We start from the raw sequence: 25,137 nt of genomic DNA on the forward strand, positions 1-25,137 counted from the left end.
GCTCGAATTCAGCTTTCAATTCCGTTAAATAGACTACTGTCTGTGTTTCTGTATGTTGTAAACTCAGTAACTGACAGCATTAGCTCCACCTGACCTGTATGAAAATTGTGGGCATGTACTGCTTCATTCACGATTGACAATAAACAATGTAAGCTTACTTGTCTGACGTGTTTTTTTGCCAGTTGAGGCCTCTCGGTCACCTGGCAATATAATAAAGGTATGGATAGTCATTTTAGAGTATCGTACACACGAACACCGCTCTGAAAGCGGTAGCAAAACACCCAAACTCAGCGAGCGAGCAGCACAACCAACCCCACCAGCCGCTACTGTAGCAGCCATATTGCTCACTACGTAATGATGATGATAATAGTGCCAGCGCCATCTCTAGGCAATGCCTCCTTTGCTAGATGCCTGCCGCGTTGTCCGGTAATCTCGGTTCTGGACCCTCTCCCTTTTCTTTCCTCCGCGAAAAGGCAACAAGCGCCTCTCATGGCGAATGCCTGCAGCTTAGGTCATGTGCTGCGGCCTCTGAGATTACAATATCTGTCACCGTCTCGGACGCCCGCGATAACACGCCGGCAGATGCATTCAGCCATTTTTGTAGGAAACTCTATGCATTCAGCTGCCGCTGCCACATCCGCCGGAAGTTGAAAAGGCAACGAGCGCCGCCTATAGAGTTTCTCACTACATTACTTTGAGGGAAATTTGGCGCTGCTGCACTGTGGTATGCATGGAAATGCCAGTATGTTGCGACTTCGGATTGGCATCATTCTCGGAGAGACAGGACAAGCACTGTTCCGTCTGTCGCAATGATTCATTTTCTACTAAAACAGCATGTAAAAAGCTGTTTTGGTTTTATTATTACGCAAAAACATGTTTTATTTGAGAATTTGTTATGAGAATTTGTTATTGCATGTACGACTATACGTTACGTAAAAAGTATCAGCGGGTCACTAAAGTTGGAGGACAGACAACAAGGTTCGCGATCGCTTTGAAACAGTTTGTCGTCTGTTCTTGCTTTTGTTCGCTTCGTCATGCATTGTAGGTGAGTAAAGATGTAATATGCGTGAATGGATACATTTTATGGAGATTTTACTTTGAGAATGCGTAATTTGTGTAGCCATATCCACGTTTTAGACGAAGCCTCGTACAACACCAGCCAACACGAGCCTCGCAGACACATATACCGTCATTCCCATGACGGCACGGTGCCCCCTTAAGAAGCTCCCATAGACGGTGGCGCCAGATTTCCCTCTAGGTGTTATAGTGAGAAACTCTATGGCGCCGCCTCACGGAATTTATGGTGAACTAAGGGAACCGCCGCTACAATGGGAAAGCGAGCAACGCGGCGGGCATCTAGTAAAGGAGGCATTGCTATAGGTCGTATACTTTAGTTCGCAACGCCACCGCTACTCTTATTTCCATAGAGTTTCAGACTCTATGCTTATTTCCGTTGCACTGTGGAAGTTACAGTTTCCCTTCTCTAAATTTGTATAGGTGTTCTGTGGTGCAGCTGCCACCGCCGACGCGCACGCGCTCGTTCTACTGGTTCTACCGCTACTGTGTGACGTCATGGTTGCTATGCACAGCTGTGCTCCCCACCGGCGCCTCCTCCCCTCCCTAGGAGGGGAAGAGGTTGCGCCGTTGTGCGGAGCAGAGGCCACAGTTAGCACGATTCAAGCACAAGGACGGACGCGACCACGAGCATGACCCTCAAAGGGGCCCTGAAACGATTTTGACGATTTTCTACAAACGTACTGAGTCGTTACAGTAGGTCCTTCTGATCATTAATTGACACATCCAAGTGCTCCGCTTAAAGCGTGTAATTTATTATAAGGTTTTAAAAATGCACATTGCTGCCGATCGCAGCACACTGCTCGGCGGAATTTTAAGTCTCCCCTACCCATATGGTGGAAATCACCTATATGACGTCAGTGGGGCAAGCTATTCGATTGGCTGACCAGGGCGCGTGATCGATAATTTTTCCAAACTTATGGTAAACAAATGATGTTTGTAATAGTTGGAATGTTATATTGTTATAGTTGGAATGTTAGTTAATTTGTTTTTATAAAAAGAAAGTAACATAAAGAGAATGCGCAAGAACAATTTTTAAGCACTTCTGGCACACAGCAAGTGTCGTCTGCTTGTGTTACAACATGCTCCGTCTTTGAGAAGAGCTCCGCCGTCAGTGTCGGTCTGTCTTTTCGCGAGCGCTATGATTCGACTTTGTTGAGTTGTGGACTGCAAACGTAGCAAGTGGCAATATGTCAAGCTGCGACATTGTGTCCCTCTGCAAGCCAATAGATGAGTGGACTGGCTGCAGCGCATCGGACTGCCGCTATTCGATCGGCACCAGGATTTGCGCGATTGTGGTCGTCACTTTACACCGGAAGATTACTAATACAATAGCGTTTCGCGAGTACGGTATTAGGGTAAACGCAGTCGCAAGGGGACAGGGCCTGGCCGTGTCCCCTTTCGTGTCGTTTCAGGGGATAGCCCAATGTTGTGAAAACTGGCAAATGGCCATCAACTTTGATAAAACAGTTTCAATGTCAGTAACAAAAAAGAAATCCAACTTACTTTTACATGCAGCTGTGATAATACTATACTTAACACTGTCACTCAGTATAAGTACTTGGCCGTTATCATATCATCAGACTTAGGATGGTCGGCTCATGTAGAGCACATAGCTAGCAAAGCGATGCGAAAGCTTATGTTCTTAAACCGGGCCCTGCGATACTCTACGAAGGAAGCCAAGTTCTTGGCCTATATGAAAGTCATACGTCCTGTCTTAGAATATATGAACGTGGCGTGGTTCCCCTTTGTCCAAAATCAAATAGCTACTCTTGAGGCTGTCCAGCAAAAAGCTGCGCATTTTATCTGTAACAGATGTAGGTGCACCGACTCGCCTACTCAGATGCTATCCGAGATTGACCTTCATACACTAAGCAGTCATGCAATGCTATAACGACTCAAATTTTTGTATCTCATCCTGCATAATAAGGTTCATGTGGATTCTAACACCTATATTTCCTATAACACATCCAGAGAAACCCGTCATAAGCATCACCTTACACTCTAAGAATATTCTTGCGCTAACAATACATTTAGTTTTTCATTTTTCCCACGAGCTGGTCATGACTGGAATGCTTTAGCCCAGACAGTAGTCGCACAGCCCACTGTTGACAAATTTGTTGAACTTGCTGGCCAAACAGTACTGTCAGCAACGACTAATTGATGTTATCATCATTGTGTTTATCATTGTTTTAATTACCAAGTGTTTTTGGAAATCTATGATGTGAAATTATGGATGATGCTGTCAGTTATATATCTCATATGCTTGTCCTTCTTTTCTTCCTTTCTTTCTCTTTCTGCAAAACATCATATGTAATTGAAATAAGTGTATTGTGTGTTATGTTTTCGCCATACTCATTGCTGTTAACATAAGTCCATTAATCCTTTACACTTACTAAGTACCCTTTCGTATTCTTATATAAATGCCTGTACTACAATGCCTACAGACCCTTCTAACCCACTCCTTTAAAAATCCCTGATAGAATTGACAGTATCACAAAATAAATAAAATAAAATAAAAATGTCCATGCACCATTCTGCTCATTTTCTGCTTGGTCTTTTATTTTGCTGTTGATCACTGAGTGTATGATTAGTATCAGGGTTCGGTACAGAGTACTTAATTTTTCACTAATCCAGTGCTGCATGGGGCTGCAGCCACGCATTTCTTTCCAATGTGCGTGGCCGAGTGAAAATAAATGCACGGACAAGGCTTTTTCTCCAAATGTAAAAAGAAGCCTTAAAGTAGCCACCACCCCCCCATTTTTCCGAGACTGCAGTTAAGACGCATTAAAGGGATACTAAAGGCAAATATTAAGTCAAACTAAAGTGACAGATTAGTGCTCAAGAATCTCTAAGGTGTCAGTATTATCGTAAACAGAGCCTTAATAATAGAGAAATTGAGGTAAACGTAGGACATGAATAGACTCCCCTGGGACATTCAAACATTTGCCCGATGTTGAAAGCACTCCTCATATAAATTCTGTCACTAGTAGTCAACCATTCGTTGCAAAAGACATCCTTGTATTGTATTATAAGACGAAATAAAATGCTACTTGTCCAATTCTATGTGATGTTTTAGAAAAAAGAACTCATTGAAATTACCCTTGACAATGACGCGGGTGGTGGAAAGTTTCATTTTTGCTTGGCTTCATGCCGCCCACGCTTTCGCGTTTCACTAGTTTTGTTATCGCGTAGTGCTGCGCTGGTTTTGCTGGATCGTGGAACTCGTACAAACTGCAAGTAGCAGATAATTCAACTTCCATGTGATGTCGCAGGATGCCCGAATGGTCTTGCACCACTTGACCAAATAGCAGTTGTAGCAGCAAATCCACCACTCTGTCTTGGCTCGGTAGCGTCTTGGCTCGGTAGCGTCTTGGCTCGGTAGCGTCTTGGCTCGGTAGCGCCATCTGTCGGGCAGTAACACCAACGAACTCACCGGCGGCAACAAAGGGTTGACGCCGTATGCAACGTCACCACTTCCCTGGTTGGGTGTTGGGAGATTCGAATTTTGAAAAAAGTATTCGGACCCTTCAGGTACAATTTTCTCGTAAACTAAGTCTTTTCTTGGTGTGAAACAAGCGTTGCGAGTTTTCTAGAATGGTATTTAAACAGTCCACATCAACTTAGTATTTGCTTTTAGTGTCACTTTAAACTTAATTTCTAGGTTTTCAGAAAAAGTTATATTGCTGTGTTTATACATGTAGTGTGATATTTCTTAATTGTATTTGTTGTCTTTATGAAGCTGTTGGTACATTTGCTCCTGTTTCTTGTTTAGAGGCCTTCACTCAAGAAGCAAAGAATATGTTGACAAGTGCTGTGGGACCTGTATATGCATCTGGCATCCTGGCAGCTTTTTCTTGTGTATGTTTTGCTTCTGTTTATTTGTAGTATGCTGACTGGAGTGACCTATAATTACACTTCCATCCAAAAATGTTTTCACATCATGCAAGTTCATTGCATGTATAAAAGTCTTGCATGGAATTGTAGTTGATGCGCAGAGATCCTGAAGTCGTTTCATGTCTTTTGCAAAGTAATCTTCCTTTCAAGTGCAGAGGAATAAGATAGGAACAGTATCTTGCTGCCAAAGCCTTGTGCCGAGATATGTCTGAGCTTTTCTCTTTGTTGCGAAGCAGTCTTGTTTTCAAGTCTGTAGGGTTAGCTTCAAAAGATAATCTTGTTGCTATCTATGCATTTTGATACAGCCTTGGTTGTGTTTCTTCAGGAGGCTGATTGCAAGGAGCTGGTGGCCTTTTTGAAGAATCTTCTGTTTATAGTGTCACTTTGTGAACTTCCTTTGTCAAGTGTGGAGAGCATCTTCATTGAGCTTAGGTATGACTTTTTTCAATTCTTTTGCTACAAAAATATATTTGTTAGAACTTAGGATGAGTGTGTAATGGAAAGGGTGTTGTTTCATACCAAAATTCATAAGCTATTCTGACCTGATTCAATTTGCGGCCACAGGGTATGGGACAGAATTTTATGTCAAGAATACATGCATCTAATTAGTACCTAAAATGGTCCCTCTAATGATGTCTGAGATATAACAACCATACCTCAGATATCTTTTAATTTGATTTTACTGTTGTATAAAGATAGATCGGAGACAGATGCAGTAAGAAAATCTGTAATTGGTTCACATGATCATAAATTATTTGACTGATACTTTTCAAAATACAAACAATATGCCTTTGACTTTTATGACCCTAATGCCACTACGGTATGCCTAGTTTGGCACATAAAAGCCTGGAATTGTTTTTGTTTTTTTCTAGGGGGGCAAGAGTTTTAAGCATGCAGGCTCTTCCTCATGCATTTGATTTATGAAGACAGCCAAATTTTGAACCAGGAAACATTTGTGCCCACTTTTACTGGTAGGCAACAAGGAGTAACCAATTTAGAACCCAAAGTCTCTTTTACAAGAAGTAAGCACTCAGTCACCACGCAATGCGTGCAGGTTCAGTGCACTAGCCACCAAAGGACCTAATATAAAATACTGTCTCTAGCACTAGTGAGTATAAAATTTTTATGTGATATCAATGACTAAAATGCATGTTTCAAACACAATACAGCTACAAATATCAAAGATTTTGGTTGACTTGCTTGATCAGCTTTTATAGGACCTAACTTGTGCACCTGTAAGCTGGCAATGTTCTGAGAGCATGATGTGCCTTTTTCCTTTTGATTTATTTGCCAGCATGAACAAAAATTACCATGAAGTTCTGTTGTCGGTGCTTTGGGAAGGAGTGGTCCATAACACTGCACTTGTCCGAAGCAATGCAGGCCGCCTTTTTGAGCTTCTAGTTGGGATTGTGTCCGATCCATTGCTGAAAAGTCATGTGACTCCGGCACTTGTGACTCTTGCAAGTGACCCTGAAATGTAAGTTCACCAGCTATTTATGTTGATGCAGTTTGTTTTCATACATTGTTTTTTGCATTGCAGTTCTGTGCGCATAGGAACAGTGAGACCATTCGGAATGATTTTGGCAACAAGCAGTCAAAAAGATGTATGTTATGCTTCTGATCTTCCTGTTCTTTATTCTCTCTTAACATGTTGATGTAGTAACTGATAAACTTGGAATTGGAAGGTAAAACCCTTGATAACCCTTGAAGGTAAAAGGGCAAGCTTAGCGTAAGTATGAACGTGGGTATTTTGGTGTATTGTGAACATATGTACAGTGCGCTGAGAAAAAATATTTGGAAAAGCAAGTATAAAAAGGGCATTGTTGCTATATGTATGATGATTAGTAAAATTATATAGTACAGTCGAAACCTGCGATAATGAAATCCCGTGACAATGAAATCCTTGCGACAACAAAATATTTTCATATCCCCAGCCCAGTGAATACCCATAGGATTCAATGTATTTCACACCTCTCGATGACGAAATGTCTCTGTACTACAACCCCGCATCAACGAAATTTGCTGGAATGTAACCTCTGCATATTACCTACTCACGCAAGGTTACAGGCTCTAAAATGTGCTCAAATGTGATTGCTTTACACTAGAATTGCATAAAATAGCACCACATTGCACTTGCATGGGTGCTGCTGTTTTTGTTTGCAAGAACAACCAAGTGCTGGGAGCAATCGTGTGCGCTGGAAACACGTCATGGCTGCCATCTTGTTTGTTGATCACCCATTTGAAGTCGCACACATGTTGCTACCGACAGGTGATGACGGCTTTTGCACACCTAGTGCAGTGCATAATGTGCGCCTTGGTGAAAAAAAAAAATGCTGCAAAAAAAAAGTCCATGTCCCACCGACGTGGAATTGTTTATGGTGCTTGAGATGGCGGTCGCAGCATGGAGTGCCACGCATCGGGCCGTGATTGAGCGATCATCTGGGAATACACATCCCTTGCTTCAAGAACACTGGCTTTGGTGCCACCTGACAGGCATCGCATGCGGATTTGGCGCTGGATGTAGATTTACGCAAAGGGGCCGTAATCTTAATCAATTGCGTTCGGGTATACGAGATACGATCACTTTCGTGCTTGGCATCGGACGCATCGGCACCTTAGGGCGACAGCGTGCTCTGGTGAAATGCTGCTGCATGCATGGAGCCTTGTTGCTCTCCGTTCAATGCCAAGTTAGCAAAATTTTGCAAAAGTGATCAACGCATACAGTGCACTTTGTACTGTCGGAAATGCGGTTCTGTATCCTCAAGCAAGCTTGCCAAAGTAGGCTAACGGAATTTTGACAGTAAAATTTCTTTCTGTGATGCATTACCTATCTGTACTGTCTCATTTTGCAACAATGAGATTCTTGCGAAACCGTATTTGTTCGCGTTCCCCGCTGATTTCGTTGTTGCGAGGTTGAAATGTACATATATATATTCTGTAATTCTGAATAACTTTATTTAATAACACATTCACAGTCGTGAATAGGCCCTTGCAGTTATTCCTCCACTGCGGCAGTGCAGGGCTTCCCTGCAGTGCGCAAAAGAAGTGCTTCCTAAAAATCAAACGAGATAAACAAGTCATGTTCCATCTGATTTGATGAAGCTTGAGTAAGTTTCAAAGGATCATAACTTCCTAGTCACTCACCAATGGGTGGGTCACAATGCCCCAAAGGAATATGACAAGTGACCCCCTGTGGGTCATCATGCACAGGAAGTGGTACTCGAAAAATATTTGCCACGTTGAACATGTTAACTGTTCAAAATTCGTTGTCGAGTGCTTTAGTCACTTACTATTTAATAATGAATAATTTTGTGTGAAAAGTGGCAGGAGCAGCAATCTTTCTGGTAGGGGATAAAATAAAAACTACGGGCTGTTTTATTATTTTTTTATTACTTTGAACAAATTAAAAAAAAATTACCTGTGGCAGTTTGATAAATTTGTGTTCAAAGTTCACAATTTGTATCTCTCGTGTCGCTTTCTTGCTTTTCTTTCTCTTTCCTCATCATAGTTGCTTGATAAAGCATTCATGCAGCTGCAGACTTTTCTTGAAGACCCTCTGCACAGAGATGACCACTCAATGCAAGCTGAGTTTATCCATATGTTTGCGTCATTAGGCCCAAATACAGAGCCACGCTTTAGAGACGAATGTAAGTAATGAGCTGTTTTTTTTTCATTCAGCGCTAGGCTGAGAACCATTGCTGAGTCAGGCAATGAGTAGGGTTACTTCCTTCAAATCACTTTTGAAGCCACAAGGGTTTCACTTGGGCATATAATCATGCAGTTTGATATTTTGCATGCTATGAGCAAAGTGTGGGAAAAATAATTACTCAGGACATGGCATGCTGAAAACAACTAAACAGGATGTATTAATCTACAGTAACAGCTTTACCAATTGAAATCACGCCCATAAGTAAAAAATTAATAACCTGTTTAGTGAATCTCCTCTAATTACTGAGTAGTTATTGCATGAAAATTATCCTGGTGGCGGAAGAGAACTCATGGCCAAACGGTATTAGTAGTATAATCATACAGTCGAATCTCATTAATTCTAACACGCTTAATTTGAACATCCGGTTTATTCGAACTAACGCCGTGGTCCCATCAAAGTTGTGTGTATTCTAATGGGAGAAAACGCCCAGTAATTCGAACGGGCAAGCATTTGCGACATTTAATTTGAACATACCTCGCTCCTATAATTGACAGTGCTAACAGCAGCGCGCCAAATCACATGGTGGCGCCTCCGGCCAGCATTGCTCTGACTGTGCCATAGAAGAAGGCTTACGAGAGACCCCTCAGTGACGTGCGGGGGGTAAGAAAAAGAAGAAAAAAAAATAGAAGAGGAAGAAGAAGAACCATGGCGGAAATTTCACCCTCTCTCAAATGGCAAGGTCGCTGTTTCTGCGTCTCACGCCGTAATGCCCCAGTTACACTAGCTGCAAAATGCGCTCTGTAGGAGGGATCAATCCTGAGCCAATTTTTCGTGGCTCGCCGTGGCGGCAGGCGAGCCATGAGTGGAGGAGACCAATAAGAATGGCCCCCTACAGTGATGTACACGCAGGAAGCTGCTATCGTACGGACCCGCCCACCCGCTCCATTCGTACTCGCGTCTGGTTCAGCCAGACCGCTTGTTTCGCACTATCGTCTGCTCGCATCAGCACTCGCGTGTGCTTGTTTTAGTTGGCTTGGTTGGTCTTGTTTGCACATTTTTCTTTCTTTCTATTTAACAATGACACATCTAAACCGAGACACCTCTATAGAAAGGTTGTTGGAGACAGTGCGCCACATCCGATTCTGTATGACAAGACAGATGCTGAATACAAGGACGCGAAGGTGACACCCAGTACCTCATTCTCCTTGTCTTTTGAATGCAGCAATGCCGCAACAGAAGGGAGCACACCAGTATGATTATAATCAGTGGCAACAACTTCGTCATCTTGATAAGACATGACTCGTGTTAAGAACGCAGGACGAAGAAGGTAAACACAGTGGCGACCTGTCAGCAGACGAAGGAAAAAACACGCGAGCACGCAGAGGGAAGCAGCAGCGGAGGCCCAGTCCTAGCCTCGGCAACTCTGCTGCTTCAGTGGCACTAGGTGGCAGAGGTAATTAGTGGCATCCAGCAAGCTGGTGGGAAAGCCAATTCGCTTCTCTCCCGTCTTTCCTTGCAACTATGCTCCCCTCGCTTTCCCTCTCAACTCCATCATTTTCAACATTCTCCGCACTGGCACCGGCGCCGGCGCCGGCAGCCCCGCTGGCTTGGCGCCAGCTTAGCCCGCTCTTCGAAGTTTTGTTTTCTGCCGTTATCGGAAAGTGAGCATTGGGCGGCATGGGCAGTTTCGTTTTCCTCACTCGCTGTGTGCTTGCGCGCCGCAATATTTCACGACTCTTACCGTTCGTGCATCGTGCTATGATGCACAAATACTTCAAGAATAAGTCTTTCTTTTAATTCGAACAAATTTTCTGACCCCTTCGAGTTAGAATTATAGAGATTCGACTGTATGTAGAATCTTTATTTTACAACCTAGACATGTAGCCTCAAGTTGCGCAATATATGTGTGCTTGTTCAGGCCTTGCATTGCATGTCTGTATCTAAGTTTCACAGCAGTAGAGAGGAAGATTTAAAATTTGCACTGCTGCTGTCACCAGTATTGTCATTCGTCACTTACTGTCAGACATATATAAGCTCTTAAATTTGCATCTGCTTTTTGTCCAATTCATGTTTGAACAAGGCAGAAATGTATTCACGATGTCCACTAAGTTGTATTTTCTGTTTTGTATATTTCTATAACGACAAACATGTTTGCAGTAGTCTGCACTCGACGACACTAGCAATGTTTCATCATCTCTGTTGTCTTGGTATGGGGAAATTCACTATGCTTAGCAGTGTAGCCTACACACCCAGTGACCTTCTGCATTGGATCAACTGAAGTGCAAGTACTATGCCTCAAGCACATGCAGAAAGGCTTGTTATCAAAGGAAGCACAAGGATGTTGCTGAGGATATGATTTAACATGAACATACAACATATATAACATATATACAGGGTGTCCCAGCTATCATGCATTGCGTTTTTAAAAAGAGGACTGGCCATTCTATGTGAAAGTAACCAAGCGCATATTCTCCACAGTCGAGTAAAGCAGCCGCCAGAGCAAGGTAAATCTGCTGGGTGAAAGTGCTAAGACATAACGAATGCTGCAGGAATGAGATCATGAGGTGATGGCAAGAGGAGCCTGCTCCTCAGGTACTGTTATGAGCTGTACACAGCTTAAGATGAACCGCGTGCACTGGCAGCAGGCCCCACATTGCACTGGTGCTGGTGGCTGCAGGGAACGTATCCTGGCTGAAGTAAGGCCAGTAGTGTGTTCCCCTGCAATCATTTGGGGCAAATGGTTCTTATTAATGTGTGAACTGGAGAAGGGGGGGCCAAGGGGTCCCCACGCAGAACCAATGGAAAATTAACTACCAGAAACTTGGGAAGAACAGCAATTATAAGATTGGGATCGACGGTGACCAGGAGGGTGAGAATGATCTGCAGGCTGCACGAGCAAGTCACTTGAAAGCATTTTAGAACTCTGGCATACAACTGCACTCCTTGGAATTGGTCTTTATGAGTCATCAGCTGGCCTTTCAAAAACATGAGCAGCATGTGTGCTATTGTGGTAGACTGAGCTGAATGGATAAATGTAAAAATGGAAGCAGGACATAGGCTGCAAGAATAGTTCTTTGTGTGCACAGGCAATGTCAACTGTACTTTAAAGTGTTTAATATTGGGACACTAAGATGGCCTATACAGTGTCCGCTCCTGCAGACAACCATCACATGGCATTTCATATAAATGAAAGTTTGTTTTGCAACTAATTTTAACCTCAGCACTTGATTTGAACGTTAGATAACTTGAACTGGTTTTGCACATCCTGAAAGACCAGTGTTACAAAATAGACTGTACTTATAATAATTCAAATAGAATTTGCATCATAAAACAGCCATTAGTCCACTTTCTTATATACTACCTCTGCAAATGTTTGTACTACATGGAAATAGAATCTTCATAATTCAAGCTTCACTAAGTATTCATGAATACGATTTGGAACCCTAATACTTATTTGTCTGCTAGCATGAATACTGATTTGCATAAAATTGAGCTGTTGGTATTTGAGTTAATGACAAGAATTATGCTTGACTGATTTGCCTTTTGGATCCTTTTGTCTGCAGTCAGTAAGTGTGCTCATATGTCTCTTTTAAAATTTCAGTCATCTTACCTCACCTTGCAATCTTGGCTATGAGAAACAATCAGAATACAAATGACTCATCAAGGGTGGAAATCATGGAGTTGCTTCTTGAAGCCTACAGTGCATTGTCTTGCACCTGTATCCTTCAATAACTGTGCAATAGTTGAACATTACTCTTTGTTCTCATTTGGCTATCCCTGCGCAGTTTCTTGTGTCGTAGTAAACTGTATTGCCACTTGAAGCGTTCATGAATTTAGGCCTTAAGTTATAGATTGTATGTCATGAAATGTTTGTATGAAATTTACTCGCATCTTACTAGCATCTGTTGATTGAACTGGCACTGCATGTATGTGCAAATATATTGCATTGATTCTAATTCATTATACTCTGCTTCAGGCATAGGAGGCAATGCTGCAGAAGCTATGCAAGTAGTGCAGTCATAGAAGTCTCACTCCACATGTTTCGAAGCGCAGTTGTGTTGTATTTTATTTATGAATACTGAGATCCTAGAGAGGTCATAGCAGGGGTCGTAGATAACTGTTTCAAAGAATAAGACACAAAATAAAAAGCACATGAAAGCAAAGAACTATCTAATGATCAATAAATAACATAATAGTTTAGAAGCAAAAAGTAGAAACAAAACCGTAAATCACCCTAAATTATACAATTGTAATGAAGCAGACATGCATTGTGTTACCAATAGTAGCTCTGAGATGATGACAGCAATCCGTACTGTGATTGGCAAGAGAGCTCGGGCTGTTCGTTGCTGCTAGGCTGCTGTTTATCTGCTGCATCTCACCTTGAATTAAACATCATTCTATTTGGTGGAGATTGCTTGAATCCCTCAAGTCACCGTGGAGCTCCGCAAGCGTACGTTGCCCACTGATACCATGATTGATGTGACCTACGCACCGAGTTTACCCATGGCTGCCCCTGTCACTTGCGCTGGCATTCTCTGTCAGCGCGACCCGGCCATCTTTTGTGGGACTGGAGAACATGACGTCGAAGACTGGCTGTCCTCCTATGAACGTGTAAGTGCTCACAATAAGTGGGACGACCAGTCTAAACTGAATGTCATCTTTTACCTTGCTAACGTCGCAAATCTATAGTTCAAGAATCACGAATCTGACATTTCAAGTTGGTCTACATTCAAGACACATTTCGCCGAAGTGTTTGGCCACCCCACTGTCCGCAAGCTACGCACTGAACAGCGTCCACGCCAGCAAGCATAGCAACCGGGCAAGACTTTCCTCAGCTATATTGAGGATGTCTTGGATCTCTGCAGTCGTGTTAATCCAATGACGGCGGAGGATGAGAAGATCAACCATATTCTGAAGGGTATTGAGGATGACGCATTTCAAATGCTGCTGGCCAAGAGTCCAACCAACGTCGCCGTACTCTTCAACCTGTGTCAGAGTTTTGACGAATTGCACCGCCAATGTAACATTGCCCCCCAAAACGTCCCACAGGCTGCCTCGGTCTCTACCTTTGCAGTTGCCGCTGGCCATGCCGATCCTTCTGCTCCTCGTCCTTCAGCTCAAGGATTTCATTCGCGAGGAAGTGGCCCGCCAGCTGTCGCTGCTCCCTCACAGCTAGGAGCCTGCCTGAACACTGACTCCGGTCATGCAACAAGCCATCCGTACCCAAATATCTGATGCACTTACCCCTGTTCGCTCGCCAGCTCCTGTGATGGCACTGCTCTCCTATGTTGACTACCCACTGCTACTCGCGTCTCCGACGGTACCGCTCTCTTATGCTGACTACCCATCACGAGTCACACCTCCGCTGCTCAACTATGCTGCCATGCATGACCACTCCCACTGTCATATTCCGTCTCACCACCAACGCAGTGGGTTCCCCCTGCTCCCGTTCCATGGCAGTCACCCCAGCTTCTTCGTCGAGTCGACACGTGGTGCACGCCAGACAACAGCCCTATTTGCTTTGCCTGTGGCATTGCTGGTCACATTGCACACTTTTGTCGTCGTAACATGTCCTCGCACCGTGATGCCTTCGACCAGTTTCCCTACGCATCACAACATGCTGCCTAGATATGCTGCCAAGATGCCGCTTGTTCGCCGCTGAGACCCTTTGATCGCGACCGCCGTTCAGGCAGTCGCCGTTCCCCTTCTCCACGTCAACGGTCGCTGTCACCTATGCGTCGTCGGCCACCTGTAGCCGAGGGAAACTGACTAGCGCAGTCCCGGAGGCAAGAACTGAAAGCTCATTGAACTTTCTAAGCCCTCAATTTTCACCACAGAATGCCATTGACGTCCATGTCGAGGCAGCCTCCACCCAAGCGCTTATCGATACTGGGGCTGCCGTTTTCATCCTCCATGAACATCTTTGTCACAAGCTGAAAAAAGTCACGACCTCTCCATCTGGCATGGCACTCTGCAGTGCTAGTGCGCAACACATTCATCCTACAGCTGTATGCACCGCCCGTGTAGTCGTCAAAGACGTTTTGTACGTCATTGAGTTTTTTGTGTTGCCCTCCTGTTCTCATGATCTCATCTTCGGTTGGGACTTCCTGTCACATCATAATGCCATCATTGATTGGCCTCACGCTCAAGTGGCCCTTTCGCCGCTATGTGACTCGCCATCGATCGGTGCCGATCTTAGTGTTCAAATGTCTTTGCTAATGATGATACTGATCTACCTCCGGAGACGTCGGTGCTTGTGACCTTGTCGTGTACTGCCGTGCCAGACTCAACTGTGGTATTTACACCATCTGACATGCTTGCTCACCGCAAGGACTTATTTCTCCCATTCGCCATCCTCACTGTTAGGTAATAATATTTGGGGTTTTACGTGCCAAAACCACTTTCTGATTATGAGGCACGCCGTAGCGGAGGACTCCGGAAATTTTGACCACCTGGGGTTCTTTAACGTGCACCTAAATCTAAGCACACAGGTGTTTTCGCATTTCGCCCCCATCGAAATGCGGCCGCCGTGGCCGGGATTCTCACTGTTAGGTCTGAATCTGTTTTGATACCCATCTGTAATCCGCACCAGTGTCCAGTAACCATACTGCGTGGTGAGACCTTAGGATTTGTGCAAGCTGTCACGTGTATTGAAGACCTTGACGTTCACAATGGTGCCACACGTTTACATCTGGACGCCATAACTTCCATGTCATCAACACCACTTTCAGCAGTTTTCGACAATGCTATCGCAGCAGACCTTTCGCCGTCTCACGTCTCATTGCACTTAACTTCTTAACTCTACTGAACGAGTTCGTTTCTTCATTCGACTGCAACGAACCATCCTTGAGTCGCACGACAAGTGTCTCTCATACTATCGACACTGGTTCCCATGCCCCCTTGTGACAGCATGCGTATCGCGTTTCCGTGGAAGAGCGCCGTGTTATCACGAAACAAGTGGACGACATGCTGCAGCACGGTGTCATTCAGCCTTCTCAAAGCCCTTGGTCATCACCTGTCGTTCTAGTGCGCGATAAAGATGGCACCACCATTCGGTTTTATTGATTATCGCTGCCTAAACAGGATTGCAAGAAAAGACGTCTACCCACTGCCTCGGATCGACGATGCTCTTGACTGTCTGCAAGGTGCCAAATACTTCTAGTCTTTAGATCTCCGCTCTGGCTATTGGCAGGTTCCCACGGCTGAGCCTGACAGCCCAAAAACAGCTTTCATCATTCCCTATGGCCTGTACGAGTTTAACGTTATGCCTTTCGGGCTCTGTAATGCTCCCGCTACCTTCGAGCGCATGATTGATACCCTCCTTCAAGGACACAAGTGGAAGACTTGTTTGTTACCTGGATGACATAGTTGTTTTCTCACAGGATTTTTCAACACATCTCCCCTGTCTGCATGACATACTGACCTGTCTCACTTCAGCTGGCCTACAGCTCAACCTCAAGAAGTGCCATTTTGGTGCCTGAAAATTAACTGTCTTGGTGTCTTGGGTGATGTTGTCTCAAAAGATGGCATCCTTCCTGAGCCCAACAAGCTTTGTGCGGTCGCCGACTTTCCGAGGCCCACATCTATCAAGGTCCTGCGAAGTTTCATAGGCCTGTGCTCTTATTTTCAATGCTTCGTGCAGAAATTCGCATTTATTATCGCACCCATGATGAAGCTGCTTACCGCAAGCACAGGCATTTCCGTGTGGTCATAAGCATGCGATGAAGCCTTTGACAAGTTGCACGAGTTGCTGACTTCACCACTGATTCTTCGCCATTACGACCCAAATGCGCCAACAGAGGTTCACACTGATGCCAGTGGTGTCGGCCTTGGTGCGATCTTGGCCCAACGGAGAACCACGAATGAAGAATACGTCGTGGCTGATGCCAGCCGTACCCTTAAAAAAGCTGAGATGAACTACACCGTTACAGAGAAGGAATGCTTAGTTATCATTTGGACATTGGGCAAGTTTCGTCCTTATCTTTACGGCCGTCCTTTCAGCATCATCACTGATATCATGCCCCATTTGGCTCTCCTCCTTGAGAGGCTCGTTGGGCCGCCTTGGCCGTTGGGCGCTTCGCCTGCAAAAATATGGCATTCGTGTTGTATACCGCTCTGGTCAAAAGCATTCCGACGCTGACGCGCTCTCCCGCTTGCCGATGACACCTGGTGTGGCTTCTCTTTCCATTCCTTCTCTGATCTCAGAACCATCACTACTGACCTATATTGACATGCCCTCCGAGCAACGCAAGCACCCATTGCTTGCCCTGCTGCTCAACTACCTTGCCGCTCGATCAGTTGTTCCTTCAAAGCCGATGATACGCCATCAAGCAGCCTACTTTGCCGTGCGAGACAACACCCTCTACGGCCGCAACTATATGCCTGACTGTCGGAAATGGCTTCTGGCTATCCCTCGTCACATGTGCTCTGATATGTGCACGTACTTCCATGCTGACCCTCAAAGCGCCCACACTGGTGTCCTAAAAACCTTCGCGAGGCTGCGTCAACGATATTACTGGCATGGAATGTATCAGTTTGTGCAACGGTACATTCGATCATGCACTGCCTGCCAACAAAGCAAAACTCCCCCAGTGTGCTCTACTAGCCCACTAAAACCGCTACTGTACCCTGCTCGACCGTTCGATCACGTAGGCATTGACCTCTATGACTCGCTCCCATACAGCGGATGTGGAAACCACTGGATTATTGTTGGCGTCGATCACCTGATGCGCTACACCGAGACCGTGGCTCTTCTCGCCACGACTGCTCACGACGTTGCGATGTTAATTCTTCCCAACTTTGTCCTTTGCCACAGTGCTCCTCAAGAACTACTCAATGATAGGGGTCGTGCCTTCTTGTCAGAAGCAATACAATCCCTCCTTCACGAGTGCCAGATCATTCACCGGAAGTTGACCGTGTATCACACCCAAACGAATGGTCTTACGGAGTGCTTCAACCGAACACAGGGCGACATGTTGAGGATGCACGTCTTGTCCGACCACACCAATTGGCGCACCATACTCCCGTTCGTTACTTTCGCATATAACACCGCGACACAAGCGACCACCGGTTTTTCACCTTTTTTTCTCTTGTATGGGCATGAGCCTTCGTGTCCTCTGGATACTATCCTGCCCTACCGACCTGATGCTTCCGAGTACACAACTATTTCAGAAGTCGCCTGATACGCTGAAGATTGCTGCCAGCTGGCTTGTTCGTTGACCAGCGAGGATCAGGGGCGTCAGAAGACAAGATGCAACAGTCATCAGGCCATGCCCACCTTCCCTGCTGGTTTCCTTGTTTGGCTATGGATACCGCCTTACATGCCTGGCCTTTCTTCTAAACTACTACTGCATTACCACGGTCCGTACCTGATCATCGATGCCTCCTCCCCCGTGAACTATATCGTTGAACCTGTCACACCATTGCCGGACCTTCGTTGTCGAGGTCGCGAGACAGTGCATGTTAGCCGGCTGAAACCTTATTTTGACCCCCTCATCTTCTCTGCTTCCTTAGTCGCCAGGATGACTCTGTTTCACACCGGGGCCAATGTAAGGAAGCAGATGTGCCTCGTGTTTCCGATAGCAGCTCGGAGACGACGACGACGACCCGTGCTGTGATTGGCAAGAGAGCTCAGGCTGTTCGCTGCTGCTAGGCTGCTGTTTATCTGCTGCTTCTCACCTTTAATTAAACATCATTACACAATAAACAATAAAACATGCAAAAAATGTTACTGTAAGTGTTTTTCAAATTACGACAATTTGCAATGCTTTCTGCAGGATAACTACTTCACATACTGCAACTTGTGGACATAAAGTTGCATCAGATCACATATTATTTGTACACCTTTGTGCTTCCAGTATGCGACGTACAATGTCTATATCACAGGCATAAGCAGCGTGCAGTATCTGCTGGTCGCAAAACGTATCAATCTGCTCGTTATAGGTAAATATGTTCATATGTGAAATGCCTTCCATGTTATAATTAGTATATCATATTTTGCGGTATAAAAGTGTGCCACCTAATTTTACATTGATTTATATGATGCGCAGCTATATAATATTTTTGTTTCATGTGTGACATGCTATATCTTTCTCACGAATGCGAGTAGAGAAGAGGTGTCTTTGTAGCGTTGCCTGCTATGCAGGAAACAGGGCATAGTATCTGTGAGTCCTCCCTGCACGACTGGTTTAAAAAATGGTGTGATGGATTAGTTTTACTATTTAAGAACAAACCAACATCTGACGCTTCTTTTTGTGAAACTATAAGCAGAGGTGTTCTTGCCAATCTATTTTGAACTGCTGCATATATTTTTTAAAATATTAGCAATAATTTTATCATTTTACATTTCTTGACAGTTTTCTTTTTATTATTATCATATCTCTCTCTCTATATATATTATTAAATTTTTTAGGTGGGGGGGGGGCTAACGAGCTGGTACATGGTATTTATAAAAGAAACTGTGCTGTTTTTGTTCACAAAAGCATGCTTCACCTACTTGTTGCCCCTCCACATTCCTAAATATAGCTCCATTACAGCTTGCACAGGCATGAAGAGCAAATGCTGCAGTGGTTCAGCAGTAAATAGATAATGCATGACAGTTGCATTCACAGCACAAGCATATGCATGCACATATAGGGTACTTTATAGAGAGGGACCATGGAAGGGATTATTCTAACATCACTTCCAAAGAACCTACTCACATTTCCACACAAACAACAAAATTTAATTCTGCTTTCTAAAACATGCTTGATCCAAAAACTCAGTTGGTTATTTTGTGAGAAACTTCTTTAACGGGAGATAATATTATGGCACAACACTGGGGATTGCCCCTGTGCAGAAAGAAAAAAAAAAGAAACAAGACAGTAGCTCACAAGATAAAACTATGTATATGACAAACAGCAAAACAAATCAATAAGGCATCCCCAAGCATTATAAACATATACAATAGCCAACAGCAATACACAATACACATGGGAACAAGCTACAATGCAATGATAACCTAGTAGCCTTCGATGCATTAATCAATTTCAACATGTGGCATTGGGAAGCAGCAACTTGAGCGCTGTTTCAGACGTTCACTCACAACATGTGGCAGAGCGGAAGTGTTGAATGAAGCTGGTGCAGTGACGATAGCACTCCGCCTGATGGTGAAGGGCTGTCAAAGCGAGCAAGGCATGCTGTGGCCATGCTTGTCAACCTCATGCTACTTGCACATCTTGTTGTGATTACTTTCACTGTCCCTGCAGTGCTCACCAGCCACAGCTTCTGTGGTCTAATAGTTTGGTTCAAAAATCATAGTCCCAATTCTTTTTTTTCATGCCCTTGTGGACTTTGTGCACTATTGTGCTGTTATATTGTTCCTTTCATTTCCAGTTTTGCATTTGCATCATCTTTCACGGTATTTTATTGCTCTGCTCTCCCTTTTCACTTCATATTGCTAGCCACTGTTATATTTTCTACATAGTTTATTGCTAGCCACTGTTATATTTTGTACCTCTAATATAGAACACACTCCCTAGTGCAGCCATATTGCTGGACAGAAATGAAACTAAGGATATGGGCCACAAGAAGAAGGAATAAGAGGGAGTAACAAAAAAGGTGAATGGCTTGCATGTGTATGCATATTCCTTTTGAGGTGCATTTGTTGCTGAACTGCTATTTTGTGACTGACTATAGTGTAATTATTCTGTTCAAGGTGCACAAAAACTTCTGTATGCTCATTTAGTTATAGTATTACATTAAGTGTAATAGTACTGAAGCTGGCAAAAAGTTTTCCGTAGAACTGTGTCAAGGAGTGATTGTAAAGTCATGCTCAGTCACCACTACAAAGCAATGGATTACCATTGCTGTTTGTTGCAATTGTATAAAATTTGGATCCACTTAAATTGACACAGTATTAGGTAATTTCCGTCCGTCTAGGAAATTGTTGCCTGATGACCTTAATTACACGTACCAGACATTTCAGAACATGCAATCTCGGATGCATTCTTACCAGGCTTAAGATGTTTGTTGGAAGATGCAAGACAAGTTGCACCTTGCCATGAGTCAGCAGTTTCAGCCATGATTGCTGATTTTGAAGCCAAATTGGACTGCTGCAGAGAAAGGTGAGAACTTTTCTAATCCTTCTATCTCCACTGATACAAAGCACATTGGAGAAATTCTTGCAAAAAGAAGTTCTTCAAGGGAGACCCCCTTATATTCATGGCATTTTGCAACTTATTTAAAAAATATTGCAAAACTTCTTTGGAGTGTCTTGAAGTGATTATAAAAGTGCAACAGCACATTCACTGCTGCATTCTCTCTGCCATGCATACACTTACCCAGTGCAAGTGCACATCATGGCCATTGGAGGCAGTACGTAGCAGTGCAAAATATGTGCACCATTGATTTTCTGCATTTTTTCATTCTTTCTCATCTGCATGCCAAAATATCACTTTTTCCCTTCACTTGCTGGTCGTGCCAGTATGCCATGATCTATGTTATGTCTTCCCGCCTGCCACAGAAACTTCATGTGCTGAGTAAGTGATCACAACACGAATGCAGCTAAGAAAAGTTGGATGCAGGTGGTGGCATTGCTTTCTTTGTGAAGAGAGGGAGAAAATCATTAATTGGCCTCTGGCCCTTTGTCCAGGGCTACTGCATGTTTGGGTCGCTGCAAAAAATGGCAGGAGATGGAGAGGCAGGTCTGATGTTAATGGTGATTTCTCTTGATTGAGGTTTGTGTGCTTCTTCTGGTGTGGTGAGCCCAGGGGCCATGACAACCTCCATTAATGTAGCCAAATTGGCTGTGGAATGCAAGGCACAGTGACATTAACACCCTAGGACAATACAATCAAAGCCTGCACAGACCTACCAAAACCCAATCAACAAAGCAAGTTCTGTTGATAACAGAAGCAATCATGCTCACCATAATGCAATTACAACAACCTAGTCAAGCAGCATGTCAAGCTTTCCTCATGGGAAACCTGCCTAACTCCATACACGACACACTACATCAATATATGAGAAATAGCTCAATACCTCATACTCTGGAGTTGGTACCTAGCCACTTTAACATTGAAGGAAATGAAAAGGCACATGCTATATCTCGTGCAAACATTCTGGGGCATCCTCTCCAGTGTACAGATCAGCTCACACCTAGAGAACTTTATCAATAAACTACAAGCATCTGCTAGGCTAAGCACAAACAGTGGAAATTATGCCAGCCTTCTGAATTTTGTATCTGCTTGTGTTTACTTATTTTATTTATTGTCTGGATAATTGAAACAAACCACTCACATGAGTCTATGAGTTGAGATCTCTTTAACTGCTATACGGTGAGTGAGCAATTACTCCTTCAAAGACACAAACATAAGAAAGATACAGCTGATGTCATCTCAGCTAATCAACGAAAATGCTGTTAGCATGGCTGGCTGTTTTTGCATTTGTGTGCTCTGCGTATCAGCACGTAAAGCAATAATTGCCAAATATAATTGCATTCTTCATGTGTTGTGCATGTTCATTGAAAATGTTAAGCAAGAGCCATGTTCTGTTAAAACCTAAAAAATTAAAATTTTGATTACGAGGCAGGCTGTAGTGAGGGACACAGGACTACACTCTAAAAAAAGTTTACACCCTTTGGGGCTTATCTTGTCCCCAAACAATAATCGTCATCTGCCTTGCTTGCATTTCCTCTCTTGAAAACTCGGTGCTTGCTACTTTCCTGTCGGGAATGCTATGTCAAACTGATAACGTGCTAGCCGTTCATGACTAGGAAGTACTGGGCTCGCAGCGTTAAAGAAAAGAAATGCGGGCAAGACAGATGATGATTATTGTTCGGGGAAAAAATACAACCCAAAGGGTGTAAACTTTTTTTTAGTGTAATTTTGACCACTTGGAGTTCTTAAATGTGTATCCAATTCATGGCACACAGGAGTTCTTGCATTCCGCTGCCATCTAAATGTGGCCTCGGTGGCCAGAATTTGATCCCGCAATCTCATGCTTAGCAGCGCAGCATTATAGCCACTAAGCCAGCACGGTGGGCTCCATTAAAATTTGTAGTCTCCTTTACTGCAAAGGCACCGTAGTACAGTTATCCCTCACTATAATAAAATTGCTTTACCCGAAATATCGCTTTATTCGAAATTTCTTCTGGTCCCGGCCCAAACGCATGCATTTTAAGCTGCATTACTCGAAGCGCACGAAGAGCTTGGCCCGCTTAGAGTGAAGTGGTGAGCGAAGTCATTGCCGCCGCCGAGCGGCAGCGACCCTTTTGGGCATGCAGTGGCAAATTAATACCGCCGACGAATTAGTCTCATACAGGCACAGAACAGGTGCACAAAAGTGCCAAACCCACGGCCGATGACCGCCTAGCAATGAGTACCAAGTGAGTGCTGAGTGCTCCCAGCTGTTTACTGCAGAGCCAACGGAAGCTGTCAAGTTCCATGGTGCAGTGCACCCGAACAATTAATCTTGGCCAGAATTGGCATCGCTGGTGTCTTCCGTGATAGAATCCATACATAAATAAGGTTTTCCTGACGCCTTGTGATGCCAGAAAACTACGGCCTCTTGGATACTGAAAAGTGGTCAAAAGACCGCAGGCAGACTTGCGCCGTAGCATTCCATGGGGTGCACTTGATGAGCAAAGTTTTCCCGCTCTAAAGAGCACTTTTGGCACTGAAGTGTGCTAAAAAGCACAAAAGAAGTGTCTCTCTAATTCTAAGTGCCATGTTTGGCGCGAGGAGCTACGTTAACAAATCGGGGAAACGACTTTGGGAAGCTGGTCTAGGAATTTGCTCGCCGCTCGCCATAATTGGCCTGCGTCGAAATAAAACACCGCCCCTAGCTTCGTCGCACTTTTGACGATGCAAATTGACTGATAACTTGCCAAAACCTGAAAAATTTTTGTCGCCAGGGGCAAGTCAGGCTGTCAACATGGCGGGTCAATGCAAGCTGGTGTTTACCTGGCAGCTTTCTCGAGCCGGTCATGCTCGATTCGCGCCATCTGACTTTAGACAAACAATCTAAATGCATGGTAGGGTCAGTGAATTTTGTTCCTAGATATTGGTCAATTGCGCAGATGCGATAGTGCGTGAGCATTGACCCTCGAACCATACAATTAGCATAGTTTCGTCGACAACAGTGCGCTGAAAACTCTCGTTTTGCAAACTTCACGGCTGCACACCTTTATTCTTTATTCATCAATTACCCCGCAGTGCCCAAAGGCATTGCAGCAGGGGGGGGGGGGGGGGTTTACAACATGAAATAAAATACATCTTCATTCACACAATGCACTTGTTTTTTAGTCAGCCTATTCCACTGTTTAATTGTTCAAACAAAAAATGAGTTGGCAGGGTACTCGATGATTTTGCAACTATGATCAGTTCGTTTTGAAATGTAATGAGGTTTCCTTAGGTAAATTTCCCTATTAATTCCAGCTTATTATAGTAAATCGAATATACAAATTTTAATCTCAGTTTATTGCGGCAGGCAGAAAAAGATTCCCATCTTAGCTCAGCCTTCATTGCAGTGCAGCTGTCCCTCCTTCTGTACCGCCCCGAGACGAACCTGGCAGCATGGTCTTGTATTTGTTCTAGAGCAGCAATGAAAGTTACCTCGGGGGGGTCCCACACAACACAGCCATATTCTAAGATTGGTCGAACACAAGTTGTATATGCCATACGTTTTAAATTCGCATGTGAACATCGCAGGTTTCTCTGAATGAAATGCAAAGCTTTACCAGCCAGCTTTGGCTATGATACTGTCTGCCTCAGGTTTCCACGAACATTCAGATGACAGTAGCACACCTAGATACTTATACGTACTGCCTTGCTTCAATAGTATATTGTTCAGATTATACCGTGACTGAATTGGTTTCTTCTTTTTAGTAAATGAGAGCTGTGCACACTTTGCTATGTTCAGAGTCATTTTCTATTTAGTACGCCAGTCAGGAATAAGTGGTAAGTCGTTCTGAAGTTCAATTGTATTATTGTGATGGGCAATTTTTTTGTACACAACACAGTCTTCCGCCAGCAAGCGAATAGAAGATGAAATTCTGGCAGAAATATTATTAATACAGATTAAAAATAATAGCGAACGCAGAACAGAGCCCTGTGGGACTCCTGACGTAACATCTGCATATTCAGAGCATTTTCCATTGAGTATTACACATTGCCTTCTTTGGGAAAGGTAACATTCAATACATTAAGAACAGTTGCATCAATGTTTAGGGTATTAAGCTTAAATAATAAGAGTGAATATGATACCGTGTCCAAGGCTTTCTGAAAATCCAGGAACACACAGTCAACCTGTCCTCCTGCATCTACGCTCAATATTATGTCATGATAAAACTCAACCAGTTGTGCAAGACAGTCCCCTACGAAATCTATGCTGCTCGTTAATTAGTACCGTATGCTCATTTAAATGATTTATTATTTCTTTATATAAGATATGTTCAAGTATTTTACACTGGATAGACATAAGTGATATTGGCCTATAGTTACCAACGTCTTTCTTGGACCCACCTTTATGTATCGGAA

The 25,137-nt window shown here is 43.9% G+C and overlaps 2 protein-coding genes across 3 annotated transcripts in view; one reads left to right on the forward strand and one right to left on the reverse strand.

Moving 5' to 3' along the window:
- The window catches only part of LOC142589684 (RAB11-binding protein RELCH homolog), a 210,697-nt gene that overhangs the window by 146,089 nt on the left and 39,471 nt on the right, over positions 1–25,137 (forward strand). For both annotated transcript variants that reach the window (XR_012829913.1, XM_075701229.1), the window contains exons 16-22: positions 4,850–4,935; positions 5,297–5,403; positions 6,266–6,448; positions 6,512–6,575; positions 8,480–8,618; positions 12,222–12,338; positions 20,577–20,724. Coding sequence is in view for 1 of the 2 variants with exons in the window: in XM_075701229.1 (XP_075557344.1) it covers positions 4,850–4,935; positions 5,297–5,403; positions 6,266–6,448; positions 6,512–6,575; positions 8,480–8,618; positions 12,222–12,338; positions 20,577–20,724 (844 nt within the window). In the remaining variant the exon portion in view is untranslated. The remainder of the gene's footprint in view (positions 1–4,849; positions 4,936–5,296; positions 5,404–6,265; positions 6,449–6,511; positions 6,576–8,479; positions 8,619–12,221; positions 12,339–20,576; positions 20,725–25,137) is intronic.
- The window catches only part of LOC142589701 (uncharacterized), a 118,305-nt gene continuing 113,815 nt past the window's right edge, over positions 20,648–25,137 (reverse strand). The window contains exon 9 of the mRNA XM_075701252.1: positions 20,648–20,712. The gene's annotated coding sequence lies outside the window, so the exon portion shown is untranslated. The remainder of the gene's footprint in view (positions 20,713–25,137) is intronic.

The sequence above is a fragment of the Dermacentor variabilis genome, chromosome 1 (assembly GCF_050947875.1).
Source record: "Dermacentor variabilis isolate Ectoservices chromosome 1, ASM5094787v1, whole genome shotgun sequence".
Lineage (NCBI taxonomy): Eukaryota > Metazoa > Arthropoda > Arachnida > Ixodida > Ixodidae > Dermacentor > Dermacentor variabilis.